Genomic DNA, 26,574 nt, shown 5'->3' on the forward strand with positions numbered 1-26,574 from the left:
AAATTACGTTATACAAATATCTTACGATTCAAAACGTCATTCGCTTTCTATAAACATTAAAAAAATCAATAACGTCACTAACTCGTTACAAAATTCTATTATTTTTCTCGATAACATTTATTTACACTATATAAACTTACATTACACCTATTCCAACCAATATCAAAAAATTAATCACTATTTCATACTACATAACATTTATCAAACATTTTAGTCACAAACAAATTATACAACTCCAATATTACCTTACACATTAACAATCAAACTATTACAATTAAAATCTACATTTTACAACTTCGACAAACACAAAATACCATTACGGAGTCGCCCACAAAATAACGTAAAGGCAAAAATGCGACGACGTGCGATGACTCCACGACGGACGATTACGATCGCAGACTGTACCAAAACAAACGCATAATGACAAAACAAAAATAAAACGCAACATAAAATACTATCGATACTGACACCACAAGAAACGCACATACAAAATTAAACAGATACGGTGATTTCTGCTATAGCACGATTTATGAATTAGGAACAATATTTGTATAACGCTAACGCTTGTTTGCTATAACGCGATTTTGGCATACTATTTCTCCAATTTTGTAGTATTAATTGTGAATATGGTAAAGAAGAATATCTCCAAGAAGCGTTCTGGTGATAGAATTCCCGGTGATGATCGTAAAAGAAAGGATATAACACTTGAAGAGAAGCTCGATGTTATCAACCTCAAAATCACCCTTCTCCCCCATCAAGTAAAGTATTACATTTACTGTATGATTTCATTATTAGATATGAATGTAACATTTATTTACACTGTGCTATCCTTTGTGTTAAGCTAACTACTAAATTTTTTCGATTTCAAGTAATCTGCACCTAACCCGATCTACCGCGCCGCCGTCTTACGCTCGACGTTACGTACACTACTCGCCGCAAAACTAAACAATATACTTCACTACATAGTTTCAATATTAATTTACAAACAAATGACGCACTCCAAACATTTGCCGCACGGCACTACCGGGAATCTCGCATTTCCTGCCGAACGCGCCGCTTTCTCCGACCCCCCCAAAAATATACCCCCGCGTCCTCGCGACATTTCTACGTGCAAAACGCTTTTCGAACGCTCTTAACTACAAATCTATACAATATGCTCGTCAATAACGCTATTACGACAAATACTAATATTTTCCCACTCCCTTCAAACTCTACAACATTATTGGGTCTCCTCTCACTCACCCGACACGATGTCGGACGGAAGCGACACGGACAAAATGTGCCACTCGAAATATGTTCGATAAACAACAAAACTAACATTGAACGTTTTTTTTTTTACTTGCACTCGTCCCATTATGGCCCTTCCGCATTGCGTTACGTTACGTGACGTTTCCGATGACGAAACGCCAACGTGTGGCTCGTTTAAAACCGGCAGTCAAACAAAAATACGGACGTGGACCCCTCCTCGACGGATCGACTCCGATTTCGCCCCCCGCCCGCAACTTTATTTCGTACGATGTCGGGACGTCTTGACGCTAAAACGGTACCGTCTGCTATTAATTATGTCTTCCATAAATAAACAATATTCAGTTAAAAATGACAGTCCTTTCCTCAGTACTGCCATATTACAATTGTCACTCACATTACTCTCATTACCAATAAAATCTTCTCTATTCATTATTTAATAATACGACGGGCGTCCGATCGGGGTCTTCTCGTCTCGCCGCGAGGAAACCCATTAAAATATATCACCTCGTCCCTTCCCGATTTCGACCTCGCCTTTTTTTTTCCTACAGCCAACAATTTCTGCACACACATTGGAAATGACTCCCCCCCCCAAAATATTCTATTCCGCCCGACAGAGATCGTGACGTATCGCTTTAACCGAACCGTGACTGTGCGCGAATACTTTCCCAAATACTCCCTGCTAAAATGAGCCTTCCAAATTATGTGGTCTCGTGTGCCCTCAAATATTTTACAATTTTTACGCGTTTCCTGCATTCCCCGAAATATACCGACGATCGGCTAATCCGCCTATTAGTAATCTCCATTCTTAGCATTATTGCCGACGTCGACGAGGCTCGCGTACGATAGCGCATTACGGTTATTATTCGCGCGCCTTCGTTCCCAAATTACTCTGCGCGTTGCCCACGCACACAAACGCCCTCTCCCCCACCCCGTTCGTCCCCCACTTCCCTTACAGCGCTCCGTTCACAAATATTGCAATTAAACATATTAACGTCGACATTACAAGCACATAACAATACGATGTCGATGGACTACTTCTTCCGCCTCGCGGGTATCTTGGTCCGGCGTCGAGAACTGTCTTCGTCGCGTCTCGAGTGGTGTCCTCGTCCAAAGAGCTCAAAATTACAGCTGTAGTATCTACCTCCAATGATGTCTCTAACTTACATCACATCACTGACACATCTGAAACAAACAAATTCGGTCAAAATATTTCAAACATTAATACTGCAAATTAGACAAAAACACATCTTCATTCTCCGCACGCCTACCGACGCGAGCCCGAGAAAAACGCGCATCCGCCGCAAATTACGCGCTGCGATACTCCGTTGCCCCGCGACGGTATCCGCCGCCAATTACTTGCACTTCACACGCCCCTCCCCCCCCCTTCCAGACGACGACGACGCGCCGATGCACGACGTCCGTGCCGCCTCCAATGATACGCGATTCCAAAAATCGACGAATGCCCTTTCGGCTAATAATAAACCGCGGCAAAATTACATTCGACGCCGCAGTGACGTTAAACTGTCGTCGTCGTCGACGCGAGGAGGCATCCCAAACGAGACGATGCACAATACCCTTCCGAGTGACCGATCGACATACTTATTTACTCGACCGACGCCGCCTGCACTTCCCGCGTACGACGCGAGCCGCTCCTCCGTGTCCGACGTGCCGCTCGCTACTCGCTTACTTCGAAACCGCATTCAAAACGTTACGCTAAATGCACGGGTACTACGCACTCTTCGGACGTGCTATCGACGACACGACTCGCCGACCGACCGCGACAAAACAATTAGACCGCGCATAAAACGGCTTCAATTACGCCACACTGACCGACTCCCTAATAAATAAAAACGCCACCCAAAAATACAAATGTCATTCACCTCCTATGGGATACTAACAAATCACTCGACATTCTAGCAAAAACGTCTAAAATATAAAATCGTATAGTTCAATTTTCCTTTCCTATTATAGGCTAAACACCTTTCCACAAATCTTATAAACAACAACCATTTTGGGCTGTAGGCGGTGACGCCACGGCCGGTCTGCGTCGAACCGGACGATTCGTATTACGCTCCGCACCCTCGAAACGTGCGACGCGCCGGCGAGTTAGCCCTGGGCACCGTCGCGTCTTCCCTGGCTTAGCTACCGTCCATTTTCTCCAAATTCCCAAAACGGATCTCTCTCTCTCTCTATAAACTAAATTGCAATGTCGCACAAAACGCCGCCGTTTTCCGTCGACTCGGATGTGTCTCGCTACGTACGAGATGGAGGGAGGAAGAAGTGGAAGGAGAGAGGGAGGGATGAAGAGGTGGTAGGAACGAAAGATGGTATGTGGAGGGAGAGACAAACAGATGGTAATTAGAGAGAGGGGAAAGTGCTACATGAAGGTTGGAACAAAGGAAGGGAGGAAAGGGAAAATGGTACGTGGAGGATACAACGGAGTAAAGAGAGGAGGGAGGGAAAACCGGTACATGGAGGGCGGAAGAGAGAGGTGCTGTATAGAGGAAGGGAGATGTAATATGTGGACACACAGAGAAATGATAGGTGGAAAGAAAGAGAGGTGGTAGATGGAGGGAGGAAAGGACAAGTGCAAGGTGGAAGGAGGGGAGATAGGTACAACAAAGAACAGGTGGTGTGTGAAAAGAACGAGGGAAAAAGGATAGGTGCAACTTGTAGGGAGGGAAAGGTGGGAGGCAGAAGTGGTAAGTGGAAGAGAAGAGAGGTAATTAGTAGTAGGAGGGTAAACAAGGTGTCTACTGGCCACACAAAACAAAATTCCCTAATTTCTCAACGTCTCTCACGCATGTAAATTGGAAACACTACAACTACATTAATTCCCTATTTATTACAACAACATTACAAATTCTAAAAATATCTTTTTACTATTGGTCACTATAAAGATGATAATTCCCACTAGCAATCAGACTGACTATTTTATTTAACGAGCTACGATCGAGATGATTATTAAGCCTCGGGGTTCTTACGATTTAAATCGGAGTACAAAAATCGCGATTTAAATCAAAATGATTTTTTTTACTAATAACTGTTTTCTCTTTTTATTCTACATGATTGAAAAGTATATGCAATGCAGCAGGCTGATAACATTATTTGGATTTACGCAGTTATGTGCCGTACTGTGGTCCGTTCTCTCCGGGTTGGCGAAACTTTGATCGTATTCGCCCTTCCGAACGGTGGAGCACGAAGAGTTTGTCGAGATGATTAAAATGCTAACGCCGGGATGTGTTTCGCCTAATACGCATCAAATTGGAGGGTCTCTTTTGGATCGAGCATACGATTCGGCGATTAAAAACTATTCGGAAGAACTCGGTGGGAAAACGGTTTGCACGAGCCCACGGTGCGTGCGGCTTTAACGGCGGACGACCGGGTTTATCTCGTCGACTCTACGGACGCAGAATCGAGACGCGAGGCTAAATATCTGTTGAAATTAGCTAAATGTGCTACAAAAAAGTGTCAAGACAAATTTGCATGCACAGTAAGCAGCTGTCTAACAGATAATGCTACTAAAATGGCAAAAATGACGAGTGAATTCGGACAAGATAAATCCATTATAACGTACGATCGCTCTGCACACCTGTTAAATTTCCTTTCCCAAGACCTGCAAATCAAGAACATTAAGGACCACATTACTGAAATCATTAAGTACTTCAGAGATCATCACATCCCAGGATCTTTGTATAGAAGACCAGAAAAAATAATGCTAGTAATGCCATCGGACACGCGATGGAACGCAGTGACGGATTCTATTGAATCTTAATTAAAGAACTGGCAGTGTACAAAGAAAATACTGAAGACATTGATAAGAACATTGAAAGGAAAGTTAATGATAACACATTAAAAATAACTGCACAAGACTATTTAGAGAGACTTAAGCCTATTGCTGTGGCATTGGACTGTATCCAGTGATGCTGTAGAAATCGGGTTAAAACTGAAAACTGATATTGAGGAGTATTTAACACATAAGAAGGATATGGATAATTTGGAAAAAACAATCAAAGTAGCATTGACACCTGCCCATTTTCTAGCTAATGTGATATATCCGAGGTGTCGGGGCAGACGTACGACTCCTGAGCGGCGAGACGTTGCAGAGCGGCGCGTGTGCGAGTCTCTTCCGCATTTCCTTTCGACATTAATGTCCTTCCGTGAAACGAGTGCACCGTTTAAAGAGGTCTATTTTGGTAAAGATGTTGTAAAATCTCTCTCGCCCCTTGCTTGGTGGCAGTATTTTGCCAATGATATGACAGAAAATGTAATGGATGTTCCTAGGCAATTATTTACAGCTGTTGCATCATCAGCAGGGGTCGAGAGAATTTTTTCCACACGCGGATTTGTACACTCGAAGGTAAGAAATCGCCTAGGACGGGAAAAGCCATCTGGGCTTGCCACGGTATACGTACGAGCATTTCAATGTTCGGACGAGCTAATTTAAATGTTTTGAACTATTTTTGTTCTTTACAGAATGAAAATATTGTGTCGACTTCGAGTTATTACCGGTAATTCTTAAACTTGTTACCGGTATTATTTTTTTTACAAAATGAGAATATTATTCTGTTGACTTCAACAAGTTGTTATTAATTTTGGAAACACTGTAATCCTATAAGAGCATTTACGGTGATCCCTCGGTTAACGGGCGCCTCGGTTAACGAGATTTCGATTGACGATTTACCTTCCGTGAGATTCTTAACTTCCGTTAACGACCGATCCCTCGATTGACGAGTCTTTTACGAGCCGACTTCGACGTGTTTCGCTTGCATTTGGCGGTCCACCATCTGTAGTATTAGTCCGCCAATACAGTAATTGGTTTTAGGGCTTAAATTCCTTACTATTTTAGTAAATATCAAGAAGTTTATATTATTCAATACTTTTAAAAGTTTAATATTAACTTTTTTAGTCATTTTAACAATTATTGAACATAATTGAAGGTAAAGAAACTAGTTTCTGGCATGCCATCCAACCTGTTAACACACCAGACAGGCGTTAGTCTCTCTCTGTTTTCAGTGGAGGTAACATCTTATTTGAGACTCTCTTCAACTAAACGCTTTTTTCTGTGTTTCCAAGCAAATTATTAGTCATTTTGAATTTTATTTTACATATTGACAATATATAATACAGTGCAGAGTTGATTTAAAGAAAATAATCTTGAATTACACCAAGAGAACTAAAATTTTAAGGGTGAAATGGTGCCATGGGGTGACTTCTCTTCCACCCCAATGCCTTCTCTTCTCCCTTCTCCTCCACCCCCATTCTAATTCCCATCATCATCATCTAGGAGCCTTCTAAATACAACACCTCAAAGTAAGTGTACTTTTCTACCTTTTTTTGTTGAATTTAAACAATTTTCGGTGAGCTGGAACCCATTGAAACGATGGTTTCGGTTAACGAGCAACCTGCCGGAACGGATTGTGCTCCTTAACCGAGGGACCGCTGTATGTTAAATTTCATTATTACGTTTGGATTTGTGCACTCAAATGTAAGATATGTTACCAGTTTTCTATTATTTTACAAAAAGAATATGATTATGTTAAATTCCATTGGTACATCTACTACATAAATATCTTAATGCCAATTTTCTGTTTATTATCCTGAATAAGCTTTGGTTGAAAAATACTGTTTTTATGGTTTAAAAATACTATTTTAATGCAATTAGCAAAAAAATCAAATAAATCGATTTAAATAAAAAAAAACAATTTAAATCAAACAAGTCAATTTTTTTAAACTTTTTTAACAAATCATGATTTTTTTTCCAACCCTCTTAAGCCTACATTATACACCTTGACCCTTCTCCGCGTGTTTTTCCTCGGATTTGCACAATTCACGTGGGTTGACCCAAACGTCCTCCCCCCAAAAAATAATTCCGACAAAATCAAAAAAATGACACTCCCGAAACACCTGTGTGACTCTTAAGAAATATGTACAATAACCCACTTGAGTAAAGGAACTTAATTATAAGAACAACTCATCTCTACCAATATTCATTGCACAATTAGTTGGTATAACCTGTAATATTTGCTTACTTCATCCCTAACATCAAATATGATACTTACAAACAAATCAGTTATTCAAGTGCACTATTTACTGCAATGTGTTCTCAAAACTTTAATTATTTACAGCATTAATTTATGCTAACATTGCTGCCAAAACACAATATTTTCAACATGAACTAAATTCATAGCTAAATATACATATATTTACAACATTCCTTGACTTTTCCAGGTTTTCCACACCATTGGACACCCGGGAGAGGTAGTCGACGGTAGATGAACATTACTACCGTTAAATTATTTCGACTACTCGACGCGTCGCCGGTGTTACCTGCCCTTGCGGATGGACGCGACGAGGCCGACCGCCGCCGTGACCCGGCTTTCCCGACTCGTGAGTCTCGTCCGAGACGTTGGGAAGTCGCCCTCGCCGGTAATCGTCTGTAAATGCAACGGTCCGTTAGTCGCGGCAATAATGCACAATTGCCGTACTGGGTCTGCATTACCTTTCGTACGAAACCGCTGCCGTGCACATTTTCCCCTTTTCGAAGGACACCCACACAAAAAAAAATATTCGTACATACGGTACAATATATTCATCAAATAACCTGTTTCTCTTTAACAACCTCTACTGTATGGAGACAGCTTTCGTCTTCTCCAGTGCTGGAGCACATCGTCGTCGGGCAAGTCTTAGGCTTCTTACTTATCGAAATAAACTACGGTACAAATACGCGCGTGCAGTCAAATACGCTCCAGATGTCCCGCATTTCACTCGCTACGGCTAGAGCGGACCGCGACGCCTCGAAGACCGAACGCTATTTGCAAAATTTAACCTGCACAAACAAATATTTTTTATGCTAATATACTGTACAACTACAGTACCACCAACACAATTTCTTATCCCCATTCAATAATAAAGACGAAAACCAACTAATATTCAAATGCTATTTAACACTTCTAAATGTGGCCTTACAAACACAACACCACCTCCACTAACACACAATTCATTCTATATTATTCTCATTTTCTTTCATCTCTCATCTTCACATCCGATGCAGGGAGATGGATATTGTCGTACGTGTGTCTAGTCAGTACGCTATACAGTGACCCCTCAGTTAGCGAACTCGATCCGTTCCAGAAGGTCGTTCGTTAACCGAAACCATTGTTTCAATGGGTTTTTGGGTAATTGGTTCCAGCTCACCGAAAATTGCCTAAATTCAACAAAAATGGTAGAAAAGTTCACTTACTTTGAGGTGTGTATGTAGAAGGCTCCTGGATGATGATGATGGGATTTAGAATGGGGGTGGAGGAGAAGGAAGAAGAGAAGGCATTGGGGTGGAAGAGAAGTCACCCCATGGTGCCATTTCACCCATAAAATTTTAGCTCTTGGTGTAATTCAAGATTATTTTCTTTAAATCAACACTGCACTGCATTGTATATTGTCAATATATAAAATATATTTCAAAATGACCAATAATTTGCTTGGAAACACAGAAAAAAAGCGTTTAGTTGAAGAGAGTCTCAAGCAAGATGTTACCTCCAGTGAAAACAGAGAGAGACTAACGCCTGTTTGCTGTGTTAATAGGCTGGATGCCGTGCATTAAACTAGTCACTTCAATTATGTTCAATAATTGTTAAAATGACTAAAAAATTGAATATTAAACTTTTAAAATTATTGAATAGTATAAACTTCTTGATATTTACTAAAATAGTAAGGAATTTAAGCCCTAGAACCGATTAATGTATTGGCGGACTGACACTAAAGTTGGTTGCCCGGTCAGTGCAAGCGAAAACATGTTGAGGTCGGTTTGTAAGAACTTCGTTACCCGAATTTTTTTTTCGTTAACCGAATTGAAGATCCTTATGGAAGGCAGTTCGTTAATCGAAATTACGTTAACCGAGGTGTTCGTTAAACGAGGGGTCGCTGCACTGCATTTGTATGGAGTTTGATCGAGTCGTTCTCGACGTTTTAAAAATTGCGGAGCTCGAAAAACTTTACGGCCGTACCGACGACTCCTCCGAGTCGTGCGTCCCGTTAAGACGGGTCGTGTCGTTAGAGCCACTTCCCTACTTTATAGTAATGCAAAACACACTTCAACTGAAAAGGAGGCACCAAATCACAGCTTCACATGATAATGGGAGTGTTATGCACCAATTACAACAAATGAGTTAGAAGGGGTGGGGTGGTAGGAAAGAGAGAGCTCCAAGGTGGAATGATTAATGGGTAATATGTGGACGAAGGGAAGGGACGAAAGGAAGGGTGGTATGTGGAGGGTGGCAAAGATGGTAGGTGGAAGGAGAGGAAAGTCCAAGGTGCAAAAAAGGAGGGAGGGAGGAGGGAGAGAGAAGCTGAAGGTGGAAAGAGGGAGAAGTGCTACATGGAAGGAAGAAAAGAAAGAAATAAAGAAAGAAAGAAAGAAGGAAAATAAAGAAGAAAGGAAGGGAGGGAGGGAGGGAGGGGAGAAAAAAAGTTGGAAGGAGGTACAGGCGGAAGGAAGAGGCAGAAGAATGGATGGAGGGGAGGGGAGGGAGAGAAACAAGTGAAAGGTGGAGGGAGATAAAGGTGGGAGGCAGGGAGAAGCAAAAACTAGAAGGAGAGAGAAGTGAATGAAGAAGGGATGAAGAGGTGGTAAGTGGAGGGAGTGGGGGTGGTAGATGGATGGAGGGAGGGAGGGTGGGTGGGAGAGATGGAGGAAGGAAGGGAGGGAGAGGTGGAAGGTGGAGGATGGTAAAGGTTGAACGAGAACCAGAAAGTGGAGGGAGGGAGAGGTAGGGATCAAGAGGTGGAAGATAGAAGAAAGAGGAGGTGGTACATGAAGGGAGACAGAATGGTAGATGGAGAGAGACAAAAAGTGGAGGGAGGGAGAAAAGGATAGTATGTAGAGGGAAGAAGGTAAAGGTGGTAAATGGTGAGAAGGGAAAATGGTAGGTGGAAGGAGGGAAGGAAGGAAAAGAGGAAGGGAAGGTGAAATGGTAGGACAAAAGTGGAGGGAGAGGTGATATATGGACAGAGGTAGAAATGATAGGTGGAGGGAGGGAGAGAGAGAGACGTGATACATGAAGGGAAGGAGAGACAGAACGTAGAGGGAGGGAGAGGTGGTACATGGAAAAAGAGAGGTGGAGAGAGAGAGAGAGGGGTAGGAGGAGGGAAGGATGGTATGTGGAGGGAGAGAAAGGTGCTAGATAAAACAAGGGAAAGAGAGCTGGTAGATGGAGGGAAGGAGAGGTGGAAGAAGAGAGGGAGGGGAGATAAGTAGAACGAACGAGAGGTGGTATGTGGAAGCTGGAGGGAAGAAGGGAGAGGTGATAGGTGGAACTTGGAGGGAGGGAAACGTGGTAGACAGTGGTGGTAGGAAGGAGAGGTAATTGGTAGTAGGAGGGAGAGCAAGGTGTCTACTGGCCACACAAATCGAAATTCATTAATTTTTTCACATTTCTCACATGTAAATATGATAAATTACGGATACATTCATTCCCAAATCGTTACCACAAAATAACAGCATTCAAATTTTTCAACATTATTCATTTACTATTGAGAAATATAAACAAGATAATTGCCACTAGCTATTAGACTGACTATTTTATTTAACAAACTACGATCAATATGATTATTAAGCTTACATTTTAAGGCAAACACCTTGACCCCTCTCCACATCTTTTTCCTCAGATTTACACAATGCGAGTGGGTCGACCCAAACGTTCCCCCCACCCAAAAAAAATCGAACAAAATCCAAAAAATAGCACTCCGGAAACCCATCGTGAGACTCTCGACAAAAATGTACAATAAACGTCTTAAATCAAGTAACTAAATTATAACAACTCATCTATGACAATACTCATTGCCCAATTATAGTACAGAACTTGGTATAACCTGTAATATTGGGTTATTTCATCACTAACATCAAATGTGATACTTACAAACAAGTCAGTTATTCAAGTGGACTATTTAATGAAATGTCTTCTCAAAAGTTTAATTATTTACCTATTATATAGTGCATCATTCATTTATGCTAACATTGCTGTCAAAATAACAATATTTTCAATATGAACTTAATTCATATAAAATTATAGCAATATTTACAAAATTCCGACTTTTCCAGACCAATACACACCCTGGAGACTAGTTGGTGATAGGTGAACATTACTACCATTAAATAATTTCAACTACTTGACACGTCACCGGTTTTCCCTACCCTTACGGACGGACGCGGCGAAGCCGACCTCCGCAGAGACGACCACCGCCGTCGCCTGCGTTTCCCGACTTGCGAGTCTTGTCCGATGTGTTGTGGAGTCGCCCTTCCAACAATCGTCTGTAAATGCAATCGTCCATTAATGTACTAGTTGTACTCGAGAAATATTCCCGGGAATAATACAAAAATACTGTACGAGGTCTGCATTAATTTTCGTGCGAACCGACCGGCACGACGACCGTGTACGTTTTTCCCTTTTCGAAGGGACACGCACAAAAAAAAAATATATTCATACATACAGTACAATATAATCATCAAATAACCTGTTAATCTTTAACATCCTCTACTGTATGGAGAGAGCTTTCGTCTTCTCCAGTGCTGGAGCACATCGTCGTCGGGCAAATTATATGCTTCTTACTTATTGAAAAAACTACGGTACAAATACTCGCGTGCCGTGAAATACGCTCAAATGTCCCGCATTTCACTCGCTACGGCGGACCGCGACGCCTCGACGACCGAACGCTATTTGCAAAATTAAACCTGCAAAAACAAATAATTATTATGCTAATATACTGTACAACTACAGCACTACCAACAAAATTTCTTATCCCCATTCAATAATAAAGACGAACACCAACTGACATTCAAACGCTATTTAACACTTCTAAATGTTGCCTTACAAACACAACACCACCTCCACTAACACACTATTCATTCTATATTATTCTCATTCTCTTTCATCTCTCATCTTCACATCTGATGCAGGGAGGTGGATATTGTCGGACGTGTGTCTAGTCGATGCGCTATTGTAATGGTCATGATAAGAGCTAACCTGAAAACCTTAAGGATTCATATTACGCTCAAACGTCCACAAAACCTTCCGAGTCCCCCAGTGGAAACGTCCCCCGTTTTCTCTGTTTCCCCCGCCTTTGTCTATGGGAGCAGACGCTGTATGCTGGGACCTGTTGCCATCCATTCCTTTGTAATCAATTTAATTCTGCTTTCGATAGCTGAGTCAGAGCATTGTTAGTGAAGATAATAGTAGAGAATGAAAATGAGTTCATAGTCTCAATTTCAACGTCAGAGGGTACCGTAAATTAATTCATTGGAATAGGAGTAGCTGGACTCCCTGGCCTAGTTTGAGTGAGGGCGCCGCGGGCATTTTAACCGTTAGTAAGTGCCCGTCCCTTCATCCATACAGGTATGCCATTCCACGCTGTGTTGTAATTTGCCCTTCTTTAAGTGATTTGACCCAATTAATAGTTGATTGTGCAAGTGTTACAGTAACGTAGTTGATATGCTCTGAGTAAAGTCATATTTACGTCTTTAACGTCCCCTGAAACGTGTTGTTGTTGTCACCAGTTAGTAAGTGCCCGTCCCTTCATCCATACAGGTCCCTAACGCAGCCTAGGCCGTGTCTGTAGGGTGGATGTTGTATCCACTATGTCTGGGGACATGTCCGAGGTCCAGTAGGATCAGTTACCTTCGTGAGACCCGGCCGTCAGACACTTCAGACCACCTATAGCCCCCATAGCTGGCTCGTCTGGCCCTAACGCTCGGTCCACGAGGTGACCCGGGACCACCAAGCCACACACCACTACCAGCCCCCATCATTGGTGGATGAGTGTCTACCTCAGTAGGGCTATATTTGTGTGGTGGAATTAACCCACTGGGATCTCCAGAGTTCGTCAGATAGTACTCCATGGTGGCTGGACCCCATGGCTGTTGCTTGAGTATCACTCCTGACGACTGAGTGTTGTAGTGGCAGTTGCCTAGTATTTATGGTGCTAAGTGACTATCATAGTTGTGTTATTGAGTATGTCCACCCCGTAGGGTTGGAAGGGTATTGAATATGTCCACCCAGTAATGGTGTGAGTATGTTGAGCCTGAGGGCCTAGTAATAGATTTCGTCTGTTAGTACAAACCAATTCTTTCTTCTAATTTCATATTCATGTTTAAATAAACTTTGTATTTGTATAATTGTGTATATTATTTACCTACAGTATTTACCGTTATTTCTTCCCTATTGCTTGATACTATCATTACACCTACCCACGAGCCTCCTATCGTCACGCTACCAATGGTGATATATAAGAGTAAAAGGAATTGTTACTGGCACACAAGCCCTCATGAAGGGTGGCAGTAGCAGCCCTCATACTATACTGTATTTGTAGCTAGTTTGATCGAGTCGTTCTCGATGTTTTAAAAATTGCGAAGAGCTCCAAAAACTTACGGCTGTGCGGACGGCTACTCTGCACGATGCGTCCCGTTAACGCGGGAAATATCGTTATAGCCACTTCCCTACTTTATAGTAATGTAAAACACACTTCAGCTGAAAAGGAGGCACCAAATCAGAGCTTCACATGATAATGGGAGTGTTATGCACCAATTACAACAAATGAGTTAGAGGAGGTGGGCATTCTTAGGTGGTAGGAGAGAGAGAGAGAGCTCCTAGGTGGAATGATTAATGGGTAATATGTGGACGAAGGGAAGGGTGTATATGAAGGGACGAAAGGAAGGGTGTATATGAAGGGACGAAAGGAAGGGTGGTATGAGGAGGGAGGCAGGGAGAAGCGAAAACTAGAAGAAGAGAGAGGTGAATGACGAAGGGATAAACAGGTGGTAAGTGGAGGGAGAGGGAATTAGTAGACTTGATGAGTGGATGGATGGAGGGAGGGAGGAGGGGAGAGAGGAGGGAGGAGGGAGGGAGGGGGAGGAGGGAGGGAGGAGGGAGGAGGAGAGGTGGGTGGGTGGGAGAAGGAGGGTGGAAAATGGAGCTAGAGTAAAAAGGTGGAAGGATGGAGAGAGCCGAAAAGAGTGGAAGGAGAACCAGAAAGAGTGGAGGGAGGGAGAGTGAAAGGTGAAGGAATCAAGAATTGGGAATATAGATGGAAGGGAGGTGGTATGAAGGAGACCAGAATAGAAGCAGATGGAGAGAGACAAAAAAGTAGAGGGAGAAAAGGTGGTAAGTGGAGAGAAGGGAATATGGTAGGTGGAAGGAAGGAAGGAAAGAAGGAAGGAAGAGAGGGAGGGAAGGAGAAGTGGAAGGACAAAGGGAGAGAGGGAGGGTAGGAAGGACGGGGAGGGAGGAAGGGAGGGGGAAGGGAGAGGTGATATGTGGACAGAGGGAGAAATAATAGGTGGAGGGAGGGAGAGGTGGTACATGGAGGGAAAAAGAAGGGGAGAGAGGGAGGGGTAGAAGGAGGGAAGGGTGGTATGTGGAGAGAGAGAAAGGTGCTAGATAAAAGAAAGGGAAGAGAGCTGGTAGATGGAGGGAAGGAGAGGTGGAAGGAGGGAGGGAGGGGAGATATGGAGAAAGAAGGAGAGGTGGTATGTGGAAGCTGGAGGGAAAAAGGGAGGGAGAGAGGGAAACGTGGTAGACAGTGGTGGTAGGAAGGAGAGGTAATTGGTAGTAGGAGGGGGATAAAGTGTCGACTGGCCACACAAATCTAAATTCATTAATTTTTTTTCACGTTTCTTACATGTACATTTGAAAAATTACGGGTACATTCATTCCCTATTCGTTACCACAAAATAACAACATCATAGTTTTCAACATTATTCATTTACTATTGAGAAATATAAACAAGATAATTGCCACTAGCTATCAGACTGACTATTTTATTAAAGAAGCTACGATCAATATGATTATTAAGCCTACATTATAAGGCAAACACCTTGACCACCCCTCTCCACATCTTTTTCCTCAGATTTGCGCAATGCCTGTGGGTCGACCCAAACGTTCCCCCCCCCCCCAAAAGAAATCTAACAAAATCCAAAAAATAGCACTCATGAAACCCCTCGTGAGACTCTTAATAAATATGTACAATAAACCACTTAAATCAAGTAACTTAATTATAACAACAACTCATCTATGACAATATTCATTGCCCAATTATAGTACAGAACTTGGTATAACCTGTAATATTGGGTTATTTCATCACTAACATCAAATGTGATACTTACAAACAAGTCAGTTATTCAAGTGGACTATTTAATGAAATGTCTTCTCAAAAGTTTAATTATTTACCTATTATATAGTGCATCATTCATTTACGCTAACATTGCTGTCAAAATAACAATATTTTCAATATGAACTAAATTCATATAAAATTATAGCAATATTTACAAAATTCCCTGACTTTTCCAGACCAATACACACCCTGGAGACTAGTTGGTGATAGGTGAACATTACTACCATTAAATTATTTCAATTACTTGACACGTCACCGGTGTTACCTACCCTTACGGACGGACGCGACGACGCCGACCTCCGCAGAGACGACCGCCGCCGTCGCCTGCGTTTCCCGACTTGCGAGTCTTGTCCGAGGTGTTGCGCAGTCGCCCTTCCCGCAATCGTCTGTAAATGCAATCGTCCATTAATGTACTAGTCGTACTCAAAAAATATTCCCAGGAATATTACAAAAATACTGTACGAGGTCTGCATTAATTTTCGTGCAAACCGACCGGCACGACGACCGTGTACGTTTTGCCCTTTTCGAAGGGACACCCACAAAAAAAAAAAAAATATACATACAGTGCAATATAATCATCAAATAACCTGTTAATCTTTGACATCCTCACTGTACGGAGAGAACTGCTCTTCTCCAGTGCTGAGCACATCGTCACGGGCAAATTATATGCTTCATACTTATTGAAAAAACTACGTACAAATACTGCATGCCGTGAAATACTAAATAAACCAGATTTCACTCCAACGGATACGATGACCGCGATCACTGGCGCACGTAAAGCTATTTGAATTAACCTGCAAACACAAATAATTATTATGCTAATATACTGTACAACTACAGTACCAATCGACAACTTCTATCCCCATTTCAATATTAAAGACTAACACCAACTGACATTCAAACGCTTATTTAACACTTCTAAATGTTGCCTTATAAACACAACACCACCTCCACTAACACACACAATTCATTCTATATTATTTCATTTTCTATCTCTCATCTTCACATCTGATGCAGGAGATGGATATTGTCGGACGTGTGTCTATGAGTGTCATTACACTGTATTTGTAGCTAGTTTGATCGAGTAGATCTCGATGTTTTAAAAAATTGCGAAGAGCTCCAAAACTTACGCTGTGCGGATTTGCTACTTGCACCGATGTGTCCCGTTAACGCGAAATATCGTTATAGCCACATCCTACTTTATAGTAATGTAAAACACACTTCAGCTGAAAAGGAGGCACCAAATCAGAGCCACATGATAATGGGAGTGTTATGCACCAATTACAACAAATGAGTTAGAGGAGGTGGGCATTGTTAGGTGGTAGGAGGAGAGAGAGAGCCCTAGGTGGAATGATTAATGGGTAATATGTGGACGAAGGAAGGGTGTATATGAAGGACGAAAGGAAGGGTATATGAAGGACGAAAGGAAGGTGGTAAGGAGAAGGGAGGCAGATGGTAGGTGGAAGGAGGGAAAGTCCAAGGTGCAAAGGAGGGAGGGAGGGAGAGAGAAGCTGAAGGTGAAGAGGGAGAAGCTACATGGAAGGAAAAGAAAGAAAGAAAGGGAGGAGGGGAGAGAAAGAGGTGGAAGGAGAGGCAGAAGAGTGGATGGAGGCGACGGGAGAGAGGGGAGGGAGAGAGAGAAAGGTGGAAAGTGGAGGGAGATAAAGGTGGAAGGAGGGAGACATGGAGAAGCGAAAACTAGAAGGAGAGAGAGAGGTGAATGACGAAGGGATAAACAGGTGGTAAGTGGAGGGGAGGGGGGGGAAGATGGATGGAGGGAGGGAGGAAGAAGGAAGGATGGGAGGAGGAGGAGGGAGGGGAGGGAGGGAGGGAGGGGAGGGAGGGAGGGGGTAGATAGGATGGATGGATGGATGGAGGGAGGGAGGGAGGGAGGAGGAGGGAAGGGAGGGAGGGAGGAGGGAGGGAGGGGAGGGAGGGAGGAGGGAGAGGTGGGTGGTGGGAGAAGGAGAGGGGAAAATGGAGCAGGTAAAGGTGGAAGGATGGAGAGACGAAAGAGTGGAAGAGAACCAGAAAGTGGAGGGAGGGGAGAGGTAGAAGGTGAAGGAACTCAAGAGGTGGAATATAGATGGAAGGGGGGGTGGTACATGAAGGGAGACAGAATGGTAGATAGAGAGAGACAAAAAGTAGAGGGAGGAAGAAAAGGGTAGTATGTGGAGGGAAGGAGATAAAGGTGGTAAGTGGAGAGAAGGGAATATGGTAGGTGGAAGGAAGGAAGGAAAGAAGGAAGGAAGAGAGGGAGGGTAGGAAGAAGGGGGAGGGAGGAAGGGAGGGAGGGAGAAGGGAGAGGTGATATGTGGACAGAGGGAGAAATAATAGGTGGAGGGAGGGAGAGAAAGGTGATACATGAAGGGAAGTAGAGACAAAACGTAGAGGAAGGGAGAGGTGGTACATGGAGGGAAAAAAGAGGGGGATGGAGGGAGGGGTAGAAGGAGGGCAGGGTGGTATGTGGAGAGAGAAAAAGGTGCTAGATAAAACAAAGGAAGGAGAGCTGGTAGATGGAGGGAAGGAGAGGTGGAAGGAGGGAGGGAGGGGAGATATGGAGAAAGAAGGAGAGGTGGTATGTGGAAGCTGGGGGGAAAAAGGGAGGGAGAGAGGGAAACGTGGTAGACAGTGGTGGTAGGAAGGAGAGGTAATTGGTAGTAGGAGGGAGAGCAAGGTGTCGACTGGCCACACAAATCTAAATTCATTGATTTTTTTTCACGTTTCTCACATGTACATTTGAAAAATACAGGTACATTCATTCCCTATTCGTTACCACAAAATAACAACATTCAAATTTTTCAACATTATTCATTTACTATTGAGAAATATAAACAAGATAATTGCCACTAGCTATCGGACTGACTATTTTATTAAAGAAGCTACGATCAATATGATTATTAAGCCTACATTATAAGGCAAACACCTTGACCCGTCTCCACATCTTTTCCCTCAGATTTGCGCAATGCGCGTGGGTCGACCCAAACGTTCCCCCCCCCAAAAGAAATCTAACAAAATCCAAAAAATAGCAAAAGAAATCTAACAAAATCCAAAAAATAGCACTCATGAAACGCCTCGTGAGACTCTTGATAAATATATACAATAAACCACTTAAATCAAGTAACTTAATTATAACAACAACTCATCTATGACAATACTCATTGCCCAATTATAGTACAGAACTTGGTATAACCTGTAATATTGGGTTATTTCATCACTAACATCAAATGTGATACTTACAAACAAGTCAGTTATTGAAGTGGACTATTTAATGAAATGTCTTCTCAAAAGTTTAATTATTTACCTATTATATTGTGCATCATTCATTTATGCTAACATTGCTGTCAAAATAACAATATTTTCAATATGAACTAAATTCATATAAAATTATAGCAATATTTACAAAATTCCCTGACTTTTCCAGACCAATACACACCCTGGAGACTAGTTGGTGATAGGTGAACATTACTACCATTAAATTATTTCAACTACTTGACACGTCACCGGTGTTACCTACCCTTACGGACGGACGCGACGACGCCGACCTCCGCAGAGACGACCGCCGCCGTCGCCTGCGTTTCCCGACTTGCGAGTCTTGTCCGAGGTGTTGCGCAGTCGCCCTTCCCGCAGTCGTCTGTAAATGCAATCGTCCATTAATGTACTAGTCGTACTCAAAAAATATTCCCAGGAATATTACAAAAATACTGTACGAGGTCTGCATTAATTTTCGTGCAAACCGACCGGCACGACGACCGTGTACGTTTTGCCCTTTTCGAAGGGACACCCACAAAAAAAAAAAAAATATACATACAGTGCAATATAATCATCAAATAACCTGTTAATCTTTGACATCCTCTACTGTATGTTGGGAGTTTTCATCTTCTCAAGTGCTGGATCACATAGTCGTCGGGCAAGTTTTGTGCTTTTTACTCGATTAAAAACGCTACGATACGGATACGGACCTGCTACGAAATGCGGTTGAAGTGTCCCGCATTTCACTCGCTACGGTTTGAGCGGACCGCGATGCCTCGACGGCCGAACGCCATTTAGAAAATTTAACCTGCAAAAAAAATTACATTTTTTATGCTAATATACAAGTACAGTACTACTGAAAACAATTTCTTATCCCTATTCAATAATAACACCATCTGATATTGAAACACTGAATAACAGTTCTAAATGTTGCCTTACAAACACAACAGCAAATTCACTGACACACAATACATCAATCATAACAATTCAATAGTGCTATTTAGATGCATTCTTGGAGAATAATTTCAAAATAGATTCTACATTATTTTCATTTTCTTTCATCTGTCATCTTCACGTCTCGTGCGGGGACGTGGACGTCGTCGACGGTGCGTCTACTCTTTACGCTATATTTTTGTCGAGTCTGGTCGAGTCGTTCTCGACGGTTTAAACTTTACGGCCGTACCGACGACTCCTCTGCGTCGTGCGTCCCGTTAAGACGGGTCGTGTCGTTATAGCCACTTCCCTACTCTATAATACTGTAAAACACACTTCAACTGAAAAGGAGGCACCAAATGAGACCTTCACATGATAATGGGAGTGTAATGCACCAATTACAACAAATGAGTTACAAAGGGGATGAGCATTGCTAGGGAGACGGCGGAGGCGGGTGTACAAGAGAGGCGATCGCGTTAACTTTCGTTTGCCGTTTGTTTACTTGCCTTGCCTCAATTTTTTACCTTAATTGTACAACAATTTTGTTTGAAGTACCACAATTGTTAAATAACATAAGCAAGTTAGGTAATATGATTCATGAATGCTGGGAAAACAGGTAAAGGGAGTTGAGAGTTTCATTCAGCCTTTAGACTTACCATATAAGCCATTACTTTACATCATTGATAATATGCCTTAATTTTTTTTAAACTCCTTGTTCAGTATTTTGTATTTGCTATATTAACACAAGACTCACCACTATAGCCACACCCTCCTAGCCTTCCCCTACCACTCCAGGCCAAGCTGTGAACTATGTATAAAAATGATAATTACTTTGTACTTATTTACTCCTCGTTCCCAAAATGTAACTCCCCGGACGAGTGTGCTCTTTGGCGGAAACTATGATTTTCTGCTCGTTAAACAAAAACTAAAGTCGACCTGTTGTTCCATGACAATTTAATGACGACAATTCAAAATCCGGACGGAGAGATTCCCGAGTGCCTCGAGACGGACACAAACTCCCTCATCGCTCTCGAGGAGTGGCTCCGCCGGCACCGCACTTTCGACAATTTCTCCGCTGCACTTCGTCGTACTGCCGAAGGTTTCGATATTTCGGACTTACTCGCAAACTACGTCATTCCCCGGATATACCGCGACGTAGCCGAGCGCACGACGCGCCGTCTGCGCGCTCCAGAAACTCCGTCGAACCCCAAAATTTAATCTCCGCGAGGCACGTACTAGCCGCTGTTCCCCAAGAAACGGGCGAGACCCCGGATCGGCAATTACGAGTACCGTATTAAAATTCCTTGCCAGACGCTGTAATTTCAAATGCGTAACCGGTGCTCGGGCGTGTGACGATTACGTTAGAGATGCCCTCGTAAATGGCTCGGCCCGTCGTGCTATAAGATGGCGTCTCTTCCAAAATAAAACTTGGGATTTGCCTACTGCCTATGAGCAGACATTAAGCCTCGAAATGGCCCACGGACACTCGGCGTCATTTATACGACCCGCTTCTTTAGTTACCGCTGCAGTACGCGAGCCCCAGAAACTGCCCGATAAACCCTCGCCCACCCCTTGCGAGTCTGATTTACTGAAGGTTTTTCGGGAACACAACTGTACGACCTTCCTAATATTCCAAGTACAAAAACAATAACAAATCAAATACCACACAATACTTCACGTCCAGTTAACTCGAGGTCCAATTCACTCGACGTTCGGTTCCCTCGAGGTCGGGTTAGCTTCGGGTCTACTTCGCCGCAGATCCGGTTAACGTCCGACCCGCTTCGCTTCGGGTCCACTTCTGGCATTGACGGAGAGTGCCTGAAAATATCACTCGAGATAAAGTACGGCACTGTTACGATATAAAATTAAAATGTGTACAGAGTGGTAGTCTTCAGAACTATTTTAATAAAAGGTTAATTAACTGAACTGAAACATACAAGTAGAAAAAGGTATAAAAAGAAATAAAGTATTATAATTGATAAACAATGACGTTATAATTTGAAAACCAAGCTAAAACTTATTAATACACTTTAAAGAAAAACAAAATACACACATTCAAAAATTTTTATTCGACGGAAAAGGTGAATCGGGGCCACGTTTTGAGATGTCACGTACCACCGACACGACTTTAGACACAAAAACATTCACACGTGCACACTATGTCAATACTACTAAACAATTGCACATAAACACGATTAATAAACAACAACATGAAGTCGAGTAACAGACTAAGTCTACCTCCTATGGGTCGACACTGATTCGCCGGTTGCCGTCGCGTGCGAAATTGGACGGTCTGTACGGTAGAGTCCGAACTTGTCGCACTCGGATGTGTTGTTCGTCCTCGAAACTTCCTTCCTGGAAATGTGACCAATAGCTATATAATGCACAATACTGCATAACTATTATATTACAGGCAAGGATTATTTCGTCGGTATCCGACAGAATAACCGCTCGCTATTTGACCGGGATCTAAAATCAAACTAAATACTTTGGCCCACAGAAAACTCGACAATTAAATAATAGTGCAATGACTAGTTTAATGCCCACAATCATCCAGACTACACTCCCATTAAAATCGGCAACAATCCCAGCAGGTACCGGTCAAATAGCCGATGGTCATTTGGCCTGGAATCCGGATCAAATAACAACTTCGTATATGTATAATAATGGTTACTTATTTGTTTTATATCCCATGGAAAAATTAATTACTCAAATAGGCTTTTCAGTATTATTATCGTTTTGGTCGTGCAGTGTCGCTAGGTTAGGTTGATATTATGTTGTTCCAATGGATTTTAATGTAGCTTCTGACCTTTGGAAAATAGGTGCATGACCGAAACGATAATTTTACCTGTTTTTTTTTTCGTACTATTTTCTAATACATCGACATGACCTTTACTTCCTTCAACAACAATGAATCTTCCAAAGAAGGTTAGACTTTGAACAAAAAGTTAAAAAAAACAAACATTAAAACCCTACCTAACTTTTTGTGATACACGTGCCAAAAAATAATGATTCGGTATACCGTACACGGTTTCACACACAACCAATCGTGTTTACATTTCCTGGACATGACCAACATGGGTTGAAGCTACACCAACATTGATATTCTTATTGTGCAACTGAGGGAAACGCACTTTTGTGGAATTTAATATTTAAATCTCTTTCACTTCAATTGCACATAATCTGCTGTAACCAATCAGTGGGCGGTTCAAATATATTGGGGGATTTATGCATGCACAAACATTTTTTCTACGTGTATTCAAAGCCTCCCTCGTAAACTAAATGCTGAACACAAAATAGCACTCGCTACCAAAACATTGAAACCACAAAAAATAATTACTAAAATAACTTCATCTCGGATCACTAATTACCTGTGGGCAGGGCATGAAGGTTGAGGGTAAAACACGGGGAAAAGCTCATCGTATCACACTAAAATGATGTCTCTCTCTGCTTTAAAAGTATGCGAAGAAATTACTTATTACCGTAAACGCCCCTCCGAAAAATCTGCCGATTCGCCGCATCGCGTTTCTTTGTAACCGACCCTGAGTCCGAGAGTACTATCGCATCCACACAAAAGGCAACGCAAAATTACAACACGACACTTCAACAGAGTTACTTTCATTGGAACCAAATATCAAAATAAATACTCTGTTTAATATGGCACGTCCCGTCCCGTGTCGGAAGTTAGGTAAGGTTAGGTAGGTCTCTTTGGTTGGTTATAATAGATCAGATTATACAGTATTAGCTTCTAGTAAATGTCGCATCTTACAATAAATACTATATTGAAAATAACACCTGTGGAAAATGTGAACAAAATCAAACTACTCCTCTCAAAGACAAACCCCAAAGGATTCTACCAAATGTATCAAACAAACACGAGATAAGATTGACCAATACGGTCAGATACCGGCGAGCTAACCGATAACGACGGAGAAATGAGCAATAATCTCGATAAATATTTTTCAACGGTTTTCGCCACCGAAAATTTAAACATGATATCCGAGGCCCTGACTCTATTCAGAGATAGTGAAGAAAACAAATTAAGCGAGATAGTAGTGACTAGTAACGATGTTTATATCTAGCGCTTGTGAGACCTCACCTGGATTACGCAGTTCAGTTCTGGTCACCGTATTACAGAATGGATATAGAATCCTTGGAGAGAGAGTCCAGAGGAGAATGACAAGACTAATCCCAGGCATTAGGAACCTTGAGTACAGAGACAGGTTAAAGCGTCTTAATTTGCACTCCCTCGAGAGACGTAGAGTGAGGGGCGACCTGATAGAGGTGTATAAATGGAAGTCAGGGTTAAACAAAGGGGACATTACAGAGGTACTCAAACTATCTAGCCAGGAGCAAACTCGTAACAATGGTTTTAAATTAAGACATATTTAGATTTCGGCGTGAAATAGGTAAACACTGGTTCGGAAACAGAGTAGTGGATGAATGGAACAAATTACCAAATACCACCATTAACTCGAATATGCCGGATAGCTTCAAACATAGGTTGGATGCTTACATGAGCAATAGGGGTTGGGTATAAACGGGACTGCCCAGTATGGGTCAATAGGCCCGCTGCAGTTTCCTCCATTCTCATGTTCTTAATGGCTCTGACAGAAATGAAGGTCAGAAACATTAACACAAAATACACTAGGAAAAAATTTTTGGTATATCACTTGTTGCCACTAAACGAATCTCGAGAATTTTATAGTTACAGTCAGTAGTTTTGACAATTCTAACCACTTTTCATTAATGGCATTTCTGGCGCAAATTACGTTTAAGCGAGAAATTTAACATTTTATTATTTATGTTCGTATGTGGCGGTACACACCCTGATTAGGTTCAATGGTGTTTTTCCGATAGGTCTTTATGTTTTGAACACTCTCAACTTGATTTTTATAGCAAATATCTAAATTCTGAGATTGGGGGCGGTCCGACTAATTACCCAAATGTACCCAAATATAGCCTGAATGAAGTCAAATAATGGTCCTAGATAAATAAATCGGACTGCCAATCACTTCTCGACTAGTATTTGGTGTCAGAAAGTCACAAAAAATTGGAAAACTTACTTTAATCTGAATTAATAGATCGCGTGCATGTACCGACGGAGCGAGGAATTGCCCAAATGTAGCCGCAATAAAGTCAAATGATGGTCGTACAAGCGTAATTCGGGCTGTGAATCACTTCTCGATTATTATTTGGTGTCATAAAGTCCAAAAAAAATTGGTAAACTTAATTTAATCTGATTTGTGTTAGGTTAGGTTAGGTTAGATTAGATTAGGTTAGGTACATGCACTAGATCTATTAACTCATATTAAATTAAGTTTACCAATTTTTTTTGACTGTGACACCAAATACTAGTCGAGAAGTGATTGGCAGTCCGATTTATTCATCTAGGACCATTATTTGACTTCATTGCGGCTATATTTGGGTAATTAGTCGGACCCATTGGGGGGGGGAGGGCTTATATCAAACCTATTGACTTGTGACACAAATGTAGCTCAAATTCGTACATAACATAACAAAAACCATCGGAAAAACATAGATTCAATTTTGATTTCGTATAATAACCACAAGTGAAAATTTACAGATACTGCCACCACCTCCATGAACAACCCAACACAATGGATTAAAATAACCATTAAATACACTTAGTCACACCATAATAATAACCCAACAACTGCTCACTATTATTAATGATATATATCTTATATAATAATATTAATATATGTCTTACCGATGCCTCAGGCGAATATTTTCAGGGCTGTCAAGTAGTCGTACACCCTGACCGTCCTCCATCTTGGTTCTCTGTCTAGTGGCTGTTGGTGCTGGTGACGGATCCCAGAATAAACAGACGAGAAACTCTCCTCTGTACCCCCGTGATGAACGTTTAGTAGCGCTGTTAACTCCTAGATGGCGTTCACCTCCATATATCAACCTTTATTATCTTATTACTTTTTTAAGTTGAAAATATAAACCAACACTTAAATATTCATTTATTCACATCTTAATCAAACTATATTAGCATGTAATACGGTTCATAAAGATAAAATGAGTTTTTGGTGTGAAATAACTGAAAAACGTACAGAATTCAGGAATTTAACAAGAAAGAAAATGTGACTTCGTTCTTGGCCACTAAAGAAATTTTATAAATTGGGGGAACTAAAGAAAATTATAGATCAATTACATAACTGCAAACTTTGAAGTATTCTCACTATCTCTATAAACAATACTATGCGCTAGCAAAGCCTATATGTTGCTGATACTTACAGACTACCTGAAGTACTTAATAACTACCTGGTTTATTTAAAGGGTGTGAAACTTATATTTAGATTGTGTGTGTTAAGTTGAACCAATTTTATTGTTTCTTTTCTTTTACCAATACTTGTCACGATGTTGTCAAATAAAGCCACTGATAATAATCTGTAGTTTTCTTGACAGGATAAAGGCCGTTGCTTACACTGTTAAAAAGGCAAATAAATTCTATAGTATATTTACGAATGCATAGATGGAACCCAGCCAGACATATATTGAATACATTCATTTTATTACAAACCTTAAAGACTTTTCAAAATGTCAATACCCTAACTTAGTGAACATTACCTAGAGATTCAGATGTATATTTGTGTGAAATAAGTGACGAGTGTAGAGAAACTTAAAAATTCATAATTATTTTTTATCCATAATCTTTCAAATAAAATTCAATTGTTATATGGCTATTGAAGTTGGGATAAATATAGCATGACAATTTCTACGGCTTTCTAACGGCTGCCAGACACCACCGCCCGACTCTCATTAAAGCCGCTAATGGTTATTACGCCTGTTTGACCCCTTTGTAAAACCACATTCATTCATCTCTATAGTCATAAGTTAAAAAAATTATACATAGAAAAACAGTAACATCAGCAATAGCAAGGCGATAACCAAGACATACTGAAGTTTTATAGAAAAAATAAATAAAAATGAAATGTCTTAAACACTGGT

At 41.6% G+C, this 26,574-nt stretch overlaps 1 protein-coding gene across 3 annotated transcripts; it reads right to left on the reverse strand.

The window, feature by feature from the left end:
* Positions 1-815: 815 nt before the first annotated feature.
* Positions 816-26,574, reverse strand: LOC121860056. Of its 3 annotated transcripts, XM_042357066.1 has the most exons (7): positions 25,328-26,574; positions 21,832-21,948; positions 21,272-21,411; positions 15,678-15,794; positions 11,438-11,554; positions 7,579-7,685; positions 816-2,430 (listed from the first exon to the last, which is right to left on the reverse strand). In XM_042357066.1, exons 1-7 carry the CDS (start codon positions 25,387-25,389, stop codon positions 2,419-2,421), a joined length of 672 nt encoding a protein of 223 aa, XP_042213000.1. In that variant the 5' UTR covers positions 25,390-26,574; the 3' UTR covers positions 816-2,418. The 3 variants fall into 3 exon arrangements, with proteins under 3 accessions (XP_042213000.1, XP_042213003.1, XP_042213002.1); XM_042357069.1 differs by lacking the exon at positions 11,438-11,554; XM_042357068.1 differs by lacking the exon at positions 7,579-7,685.

Source organism: Homarus americanus, unplaced genomic scaffold (assembly GCF_018991925.1).
Source record: "Homarus americanus isolate GMGI-L3 unplaced genomic scaffold, GMGI_Hamer_2.0 scaffold41643, whole genome shotgun sequence".
In the NCBI taxonomy this organism is placed as follows: Eukaryota; Metazoa; Arthropoda; class Malacostraca; order Decapoda; family Nephropidae; genus Homarus; species Homarus americanus.

Excerpts from the sequence above, each read along its gene's own strand:
- LOC121860056 (XM_042357066.1), bottom strand. The coding sequence starts at position 25,389 with ATGGAGGACGGTCAGGGTGTACGACTACTTGACAGCCCTGAAAATATT. Across the intron at positions 21,949-25,327 it reads AATATTCGCCTGAGGCATCG|GAAGGAAGTTTCGAGGACGA; the intron begins GTAAGACATATA and ends TCACATTTCCAG. Across the intron at positions 7,686-11,437 it reads CGCCGCGTCCGTCCGTAAGG|ACGATTACCGGCGAGGGCGA; the intron begins GTAGGGAAAACC and ends TTGCATTTACAG.